Source organism: Neofelis nebulosa, chromosome 3, assembly GCF_028018385.1.
Source record: "Neofelis nebulosa isolate mNeoNeb1 chromosome 3, mNeoNeb1.pri, whole genome shotgun sequence".
In the NCBI taxonomy this organism is placed as follows: Eukaryota; Metazoa; Chordata; class Mammalia; order Carnivora; family Felidae; genus Neofelis; species Neofelis nebulosa.
In genome coordinates, this window is record NC_080784.1 from 150,006,909 (window position 1) to 150,016,536 (window position 9,628).

A 9,628-nucleotide genomic window follows, 5' to 3' on the forward strand; every position below is an offset into this window, starting at 1 on the left:
ATTTCAATCTGATAGCTTGGTTAATTAAGGGCTAGGAGAAAAAGTTGACATAAGATATAATTGGGACCTTGAAAGACTTTAATTTCTTCTTCTCTTCCCTTCATTTACTGTTCTAGGCATAACAAATATCACATATTTGATTTGAAAACAATATTGTGTAGGGACTAAAGTTAGGAATCCCTACTTAAACATTCTTAATGTACTCTTGACTTGAAATCATTATGAATCATCTGGTTTAACTTTATAGAGCAAATGTGAAATAAAGAGTAATTGCATCAGAGTAGGTCTTTGGAGGGACTACTTTGGAAGAAAATACAGAAATCTGAGACATACACTTCTGTCTAGTGCTGCATTTAAATTTCAGATTCCAACCGCAGTTGTGATTGTTTTTAGTTTGTTAGCTGCCTAGGGTGTTATTTTAAGAAAGCAGAAGCACCATCATTTGCACACTCCTTATACTTCACACACCTTAACCCTGACTTTTTAGCTTCAGTTTTTCTAAAGAAGTGAAGCCAAGATGAAGAACCATTTGCTTTTCTGGGGAGTCCTAGCCATTTTTGTTAAGGCTGTTCTTGTGACAGGTATGTGGTATTTTGAAAATTAACCCAGATAAAAGGAAAAATACAACACAGATCTGCTCTTCAGTTTTAAACATTTGTGTTTGTGCTTCAGTTAGCTAGCTGTCTGGCTACTTTTTTCTAACATGCCTTAACCTTCATATGGGCAGTGATCTTTCTGCAGATGAGACTCATTGTAATTCTTTTTATTCTTTTTTTCCTCTTATTTGTTTGCCTACTATAACTTAGAGAATAAGAAAATATATGTATCTGGATAAGTGCTGACAGCTATACTTATATAAATTTTCATATTGAATCTTGAAAATCAGTAATCCTCTCCTTGAGTACCTTAAGAGAATATTCTGGAGACATGATATGATCATTATTGTAATTGTAATAATTACAATATAGAATTCTTGGGATTTTACTTACCCAGGGAGATTGATATTGCTTCTAACAACTTTCCTGAATCTGAGCCTACAGATTTCTTATGACACTTTAACAATGTTTAATATTATACAGGTTGCCTATAACTTGATGGCACAACTGTGGTTGTTTTGTTTATTAACCTTTCAAACTACTGTAGAAAATGGAATACACCCTGACCATAGATGTAATAATGTTCATGTAGAAGGGCAAAGTTAGAAATGATATAATTTGGCCTGTTTCTAACACTTACTGAGCTTATTTCTCTCATTTCAGAACAGGGTATGTTGTAATTAAGAAGTCGTTTTAAATATATTTTTTGCTAAGTTAGCATTAGAAATAATGAATTTCTAATAATATTTAAACATAAAGATAGTAGAATTAAAAATGTACAGTATATGGATCTCTAATATATAAATAAAAATTTATTAACATGTTTATATATCTATAAACATGTATATGAAATACATATAGATACATTTGTAAAAGATCTGTCATTTCTTAAGTACATACTATTTTTCAGGCATTATGTTAGCTGCTTTACATATACTATTCCATTTAATTCTCACAGTAATCACTTGAGATAGGTACTATTAATATTTCTAACACATGGTTGAGTCCACTGAGATTTAGAAAGGTGAAATAACTTAGCTACAATCACATGGCAAGCATGTGGTAGGTAGAACCCAGGCCATCTAACCCTATAGACCACACTCCTAACTTCTATCCTCTTTTGCCTATATAGGAGAATCACTTTTTAGTAAACTCATGTTTAAATCTAGTATGTGTTGTTAAGCATATTTTCTTATTTTTTGAACTGAATTAAATTTAACAAATATTTATTGAGCACCTGCTATGTCTCAGGTGCTCTTGGAATAAAGTAAGGTACATTCTAGTACTAACAGGTTTATTAGGAAAAATGCTGTCTGTCAGTGAGAATATTAGGATCTTTTAAGCCTTGGTGCATTGACTGTATTTGTATATTCCCTGGAAGATGTATTAGGTTGCCTAATATTTTTATATGATAACAGTAAGTAGTAATAAACAGGAATAGTTTTTTCCTAGGTTTCTGGTAAGAAAATTAATTATATGGGGCACCTGGGTGGCTGAGTCGGTTGAGCATCTGACTTTGACTCGGGTCATGATCTTGTGGTTCCGGAGTTTGAGCCCGGCGTGGGGCTCTGTGATGACAGCTTAGAGCCTGGAGCCTGCTTCGGATTCTATGTCTCCCTCTCTCTCTGCTCTTACCCTGCTCATGCTCTGTCTTTCTCTCCTTCAAAAAGTAAATAAACATTAAAAAAATTTGAAAAAAAAAAAGAAAAGAAATTATATGCTATAAATAAAATAAAGACATTTTCTATTTAAGACTTAATAGACAAGTCACATGCTTGACTCAATCGGTATTTTTGGTCAGGCGTTACATACTCATTTGTATTTTATTGAGAAAAACATTTAAGAGTCTTGAATATAGGAGTAGGGAAAAGACACCACTTAAGTCATCTTATTCTTTTCAAAATGTTAAGGAAAGTTTTATTATTATGTTGAATTGAATTCATAATGTTTCTTCTGCAATACTGTACAGACTTTGGGGCACCTGGGTGGCTCAGTCGGTTAAGCATCCGACTTCGGCTCAGGTCACGATCTCATGGTCCGTGAGTTCGAGCCCCGCGTTGGGCTCTGTGCTGACAGCTCAGACCCTGGAGCCTGCTTCGGATTCTGTGTCTCCCTCTCTCTCTCTGCTCCTCCCCCGTTCATGCTCTGTCTCTCTCTGTCTCAAAAATAAATAAAAAAAATTAAAAAAAAAAGATATTTAATACTGTACAGACTTTTATCAGAAGACATATTAAGAAGTTATGAATAATGCCATAATAATGCATTGTAAAGTACTTCCAACAATTTGAAGTACAAAACAATGGTCTTAAAATGTTTTTGTAATGACTGTTAATCATTAAGACTGAAATACTGCAATTAGGTCCTCTCTGTTCTGGGATATCTTTGAAATAATTAGACTTCCAATTAAAATTATATCTATCCTGATCAATTTTATTGTAGTGGGTTATAAGATTTTTTTTTCTAAAGCACCCTACATTGAGTAAATAAAAGCTAAAATTTGTGAATTCTATCAAATTCAGTATTCTGGCTGGGAAATTATACTATAGTTTTGCAAGATGTTACCACTGGGAGAAACTAGGTAAAATGTACATGGGTTCTCTATTTGGTATTTATTATCACTACCTGTGAATTTACAATGATCTAAAAATAAGAAAAATTAATAAAACAAAACAAAAATATATCAAATATCATTATTATTGTTTAATTAGCCTATTAAATAAAGTTGTTATAATTCTTCAAATACTTGCTAACTGATACAAGTCCTGATTATAAAAATTTTGTTTGTTTATTCTTTACAACACTTACCAGACCTCTTTTTCCAATATTCAGATTAGACCATAAATGTTGATAGTCAGAGTTAAGGCTTTAATGGTCATCTGTGTGTCCATTCAAAAGCTTGTATCTTTAATATTTTCTAAACTGTTTTTGCAAATTTATAGCACTTTACATCTATATATACCATATCTTTTAAAACAATTCCTATCAGAAATATTAACATATATAGCACTTATTATTTTATTTGAATGAATCATTATGCCATGATAACCTGATTGTTATTATGAAAAAGAAGATAGGAAAATTATAGTAAAGAATATTTAAAAGTCTCACCAAGTAAGGTTATCTTGGAGAAAATGTGCCTGTTTTTAACTCTAATGCAATATAAGGAGTAAAAAAAGTTTCAATGGGGGTTCAGGAAGGATGTGACACTTCAAACTGGAACTATAAAGGCTGAAGTTATTTTTTGTTCACTTCTGAATAATTACTTTGGTCTGAGAGAACTATCATCTAGATTTTTTGTTTTCTCTATCATTTTGTCATTTGGCACCGATTTTTACAAGGCTGCATTATTCAGAGAGCTGTGCCTCTATTAAAAGTATTAGATGAAAATCAGAAATACTTCAGCCAGGTTCCCATAGACTGGTCCAAGAGAAAAAGAAAAAAACTTGTTTGGAGTGCATTTGGATTTCCTTCTTGATGCTGTAAGATTCCGCTTAGCATTTTAGATTAGGAAAGAGAACAAATGGAGAAAGCTGAAACTGATCAACCACAAAACTTAGTTTTTCTACAGGAAAAAAGATAAATTACCTCAGTAAAAGTCCATAAACAGACCTTTCCCCCCCTTTCTTCTTAATAATGTTTTATCTTCAAGCCCAAGATGACGATGAAAGGACTGTTCTCGTTGACAACAAATGTAAGTGTGTCCGGATTACTTCCAGGATCATCCCTTCTGCTGAAGATCCTAATGAAGACATTGTGGAGAGAAACATCAGAATTATGTACGTGGCATTTAAAAAAATGTTTTTTCTGCATGTTGTAAGCAGAGAGACTTTCAGATATTAGCTACTGTTTGAATGTAATATCTGTCTATACCCCTCTTTTTGATGTGCAGCACTTAGAAGAACTTATTTCTAAACTGTAAAAAAAGGTTAATTATCTATGTGCATATATAGACACGCAGACTTTATGTGAGAGTTAAAAATGCTAATGGACAAAAGCACCTAGAACAGTGTTTGACCCACAGTAGACCCTCATACATGTTTATTACTTATCTGTCTCATTAGTTAAAATCTTTCCTGATATTACTAGACCCTTATACTCTAATAAGGAATAGATTCATTCATTCATTCATTCATTCATTCATTCATTCATTCATTCATTCATTCATTCGGGAAACATTTATTGACTGCTACTAAATGCCAGTGAGGATTGGAGCTGGGGATACAACAGTTTATATAAAACACAGCCCATGCCATCAAATAATCTACAGTCTGGTAGGAAATTTTAAGCAGTTTAAAAGGCAATCACAGTATTGTAAATGCTATGACAGGAATAAGCATAAGATATTTCAGAAGCACTAAGGAGGGGCACCCAGTCCAGTCCTGGAGGGTGAAGGGAAAGTGGTGGTGGGAGTCAGGTGTTTGGAGTTAGTAGGTGGAAGTGGCTGTTAGCTGAGTGGGAGTTAATTGGGTAAATGTGTGTGGGGAGTGACAGGGTTGGTAGGTGAGGCAGATCATTCCAGGGAAAGGAAATGATTGCTGTAAGGAATTGTATGAGATCGTCACGTAACATGCTTACCATAATCCCAGGCACACTGTAAATACTCAGTAAATGTCAGAACTGTTAACTGCTTTTGTTATTGTTAAGACTCGGAGATGAGAAAAGCCTAGTAAATATGTGGAATTGCAAGCAGCTGCTTACAGCTGGCATGTAAAGAGGGCGGCATGGTGAGAGATGGGGCTGGAGAGGGGGAAGCATATCATGAAGTGCCTTCTGTGCCATCATAAGGGTACTCTGTTATTTGTGTGAAGACACTATAGGCTTTAGGCAGAGAAGAAAATTAGGCTAGTATTTTAGAGGCCATTTTGGCGATAATGTGGCTAATATATTGCTACGATCTAGGAAAGAAACGGCGGTGTCCTGAACTGTGCACAGATTGCAAAGGATCAGAGTCAGTTGAACTGGTAGATGGATTAGATGTGGGTCATTACAGAGAGGGAGGACTTAGAGACGGTGTCTAAGGTTTTGGCTTGACATGTATGTAGATGGTATTGCTAAATCCATCGTCACGTTTTCCTTTGTGTCCTTTGGTAGGGAGGGGTGCACATGAGGAAGAATGATGACATAGATGAAAAAAATGTAAGCATTAATGAAATCACCTCAACTAGTTGAGAAGGGCTACCTAATTTTTCACGGAACATCACCAAATCTAGGGATCTTGAGTCCAGTTACAGCTTTGCTACTTAGTAGTTGTGTGAACTTGGGTAGATCATAGAGCTCTCCAGTTGATACTTTCTGCAGTCCTAAAATATGGATAATAATATCCATTTATTCCACAAATATTGAGCACATTCTACATGCCACACATCTAGAAAGGCATTGAGAAAGCATAAATGTTTTTGCCACAAAGAACTTACATCATCTACTACAGCAACCACTCTGTAGACAAGCAACTGTGAAATGGCCTTTGCCATAATAAAGATACATGAACTTCATACATGAATGTCAGTGAGACAACAGAGGAAGGAGTTTGTTCAGGGGTGAGGATGATCATCATAAAGAGGGTAAAACTTGAGCTGATTTTTAAAGGAAAAGCAGGGATTTGCCAACTAAGTGAAGATCATCGACAGAGGAGCTTCTGGGAGATTTATTTTGAATGGGAAATGTTTAAAATATGCAAATTACTGTGAAATCTGAGCAATAGTATTACTGTAGAGTGCTTGTAGAGTGTTATAGAGTACAAATGTACTAAACTGCTGATGAGACAGTAAGTACTGTCCAGCAATATACCTATTACCAAAAATGGCAATATTTGCTAGTTTCATTATTTTGATCTCTTTTGTTTCTTTTTTTAGCGTTCCTCTGAACAACAGGGAGAATATCTCTGATCCCACCTCACCACTGAGAACCAACTTTGTGTACCATTTGTCCGATGTGTAAGAGATTTTCTCCTTCATACTAATATAGATATGGAAGTTCATAACTTTTATTTAAACTTGTTAGTAAGAATGTTTCTGAATATATGAGGAATAAACATTTACCAATATAATTTGAGCTTTGAATACATTAATTCCTGTGCTCATTATGAGATATCATACATTTATAAAACTTTATCACAGATAAAAGTTAGCTATACATTTATTCTTATTTATTTATTTATTTATTTATTTATTTTTTAATGTTTTATTTTATTATTGAGAGACAGAGAGAGACAGAGCATGAGCATGGGAGTGGCAGAGACAGGGGGAGACACAGAATCTGAAGCAGGCTCCAGGCTCTGAGCCCTCAGCACAGAGCCCTACGCGGTGTTTGAACTCACAAACCGGAAGATCACGACCTGAAGTCGGAAGCCTAACTGACCGAGCCACCCAGGCGCCCCAGCTATAAATTTATTCTAAATTAGAAATTATTGCCATTAGTACAGGAAGGGCCAATTTGTCTTAATAGCTAGATAATTGGATTTCAGACATATTAACATGTAGGTGTTACTTTGGAAACTATGGAATCCAACATCAGACAATTCTTTTTCTTTAAAAATATTCTTCCTGGGGCGCCTTGGGTGGCTCAGTTGGATAAGCATCCGATTTCACTCAGGTCATGATCTCACCGTTCATGGGTTTGAGCCCCGCATCGGGCTCTGTGCTGACAGTTCAGAGCCTGGATCCTGCTTCTGATTCTGTGTATCCCCCTCTCTCTCTCTGCCCCTCTCCCACTCATACTCTGTCTCTCTCTCAAAAATAAATAAACGTTAAAAAAAATTAAAAAAAAAATTCTTCCTTCCCAGGGCATCTGGGTGGCTCAGTTGGTTAAGCATCTGAATCTTCCTTTTGGCTCAGGCCATGATCTTGCAATTCGTGAGATCGAGGCTTGCATCAGGCTCTACGCTGACAGCCTGGAGTCTGCTTGGGATTCTCTTTCCCTCTCTCGCTGTTCCTTCCCCACGTGCATGCACCAGCTTTCTGTCTCTCAAAATAAATAAACTTAAAAAATATTTCTTCCTTCTTTGTCACTGTACATAACCTGTTTAATCCTCCTTTACGGTTAGGAACAAACCTAACAGACTAGAAGGTGAGGTACAGTATAGACAAAACCATGATATTGTCATATCATTAATTTATATTGTTTACTTTCAACGAATTTTTGTATATTAAAGGCTGAAAAATCCTGTTAACTATTCTTTATTGTAGAGCAGTTGAGGTCTGAAAGGAGCTACCTTTTGTTAGTGGTCAAGTCAGAGCTGCAAGAGCCAGCTGATTTTGGATAGAAACGAATAGTCACTCAGGTTCTGATACAACATCTGGTGGATATTGTCTAATACGTATTTTTATTTTTCAGCTGTAAAAAATGTGATCCTGTGGAAGTAGAGCTGGATAATCAAATAGTTATGGCCAGCCAAAGCAACATCTGTGATGAAGAGAGTGAGGTCTGCTACACTTATGACAGAAACAAGTGCTACACAAATCGGGTCCCATTTACCTATGGTGGTGTGACCAGGATGGTGGAAACAGCCTTGACCCCGGATTCCTGTTACCCTGACTAACTGAAGTCACTGCTGACTGCATAGCTCCTTATCTTAAAAGGCTCTTCATTTCGATGCAGAAAGTTAATATATTTACCACCAGTGAATTTGAAACAATGATTTTTTTTCTTCATGTAAAACTAACCCCCCCAATTGAAATAGTAACATAATTATTTTTATTGAAATGACTTTTCAACTGTATGTTCTTAACTCTAAGTAGTGAAGTCTCTCATTATCCTTGCCCGAAGGGGTAGATGCCCTTAAGAATATAATTCCTAGCATTTAAAAAGAAACAAGGGGAGAAAATAAAACTCAAAAGAGTAAAAATCAGAAGACATAATTAAATTTCAACTTTCTTTTCTTTTTTTTTTTTTTTTTTTTTTTTGGCATTGCCTTGGAGAGCCAGAGCTTTTGCACCTTCCATACTGTTCTCTTTTTAAAAAGTGTCACTGTGCAGAGAAAATTTATATGTAAACATAGGTCAATTATATGTCTTCACTAGAAAAATAATAATTGGAAAACGTGTTTCCAAAATATTTGTAAAAGTAATTTAAAATGGGATCTCCATTTATGAGACTAATGAGCTGAATGTGACATCATTAAATGCGTATTTGGGAAATATATTTTGACATAGCACAGATTCGATGGCAGATGACACAGACTTTTCTTTGATAATCAGGGTAGTGTAGGAAATTTCCATTGGAAATCATGTATGTTGTAACTGAATCTGATGAAATGTGTATTCCAAAATATGTATTCTCTAGCACAGTTTGAATAATTAAATAGATTCATAAGCATATACCTGTGTGAAATAATTTATTGACAAAAATTGTGGAAACTTTTTTGTATGTAAGTTAAAATATAACTTATTACTGATGACAGTGTGTAAGTACGATATAATTATGCATTAATCACTGAATTCATACCTGTACATATTTGAAGTAGCTTCGTCATTTAAACCTAGAATTAAATTAAAAGGCAAGGTCCTTCTTGACAAACATAGTGTTTATCGTGGCACATAAACTTCTTATGGCAGAAAGCCAAGGCCAGTTGACATACATATCCCAGGGTTCTGTGGAAAGTAAATGCTGACTTTGGACTTGAAATAATGGGAGGCTGCTTAGTAAAAGTTTCCTGAAGAGGCGTTGTTCTGTTTTCTCTCTCTCTCTTTTTTTTTAAAGTTTATTTACTTTGACAGAGAGAGCGAGAGCATGTGCGCATGAGTGAGCGAGTGGGGGAGGGGCAGAGTGACAGGGAGACACAGAATCCCAAGCAGACTCTGCATTGTCAGCACAGATGCAGGACTCAACCTCGTGAACCGTGAGATCATGACCTGAATGAAAACCAAGAGTCAGACGCTTAACCGACTGAACCACCCAGGCAGGCGTCTCTTTTTTTAAATGGTAACAGTAATTTTTAATAACTTCCACTGTGTTCGTACTGATTATTCAGCGTTTTTTTTGTTTTTTTGTTTTGTTTTGTTTTTTTGGATAGGGCTGGGACACTCTAGGGATCA

At 35.4% G+C, this 9,628-nt stretch overlaps 1 protein-coding gene across 1 annotated transcript; it reads left to right on the plus strand.

Moving 5' to 3' along the window:
- The first annotated feature begins 421 nt into the window (after positions 1-421).
- JCHAIN (joining chain of multimeric IgA and IgM) lies at positions 422-8,911 on the plus strand. Its single transcript, XM_058722350.1, has 4 exons — positions 422-581; positions 4,246-4,372; positions 6,449-6,529; positions 7,929-8,911. The coding sequence occupies exons 1-4, from the start codon at positions 518-520 to the stop codon at positions 8,131-8,133; spliced, it is 477 nt and encodes a 158-aa protein (XP_058578333.1). The 5' UTR covers positions 422-517; the 3' UTR covers positions 8,134-8,911.
- Positions 8,912-9,628: the final 717 nt, after the last annotated feature.

Coding starts and splice junctions, on each gene's coding strand:
- JCHAIN (XM_058722350.1), top strand. CDS start 518: ATGAAGAACCATTTGCTTTTCTGGGGAGTCCTAGCCATTTTTGTTAAG. Junction 582..4,245: donor TAAGGCTGTTCTTGTGACAG/GTATGTGGTATT, acceptor TTTATCTTCAAG/CCCAAGATGACGATGAAAGG. Junction 6,530..7,928: donor GTGTACCATTTGTCCGATGT/GTAAGAGATTTT, acceptor TTTATTTTTCAG/CTGTAAAAAATGTGATCCTG.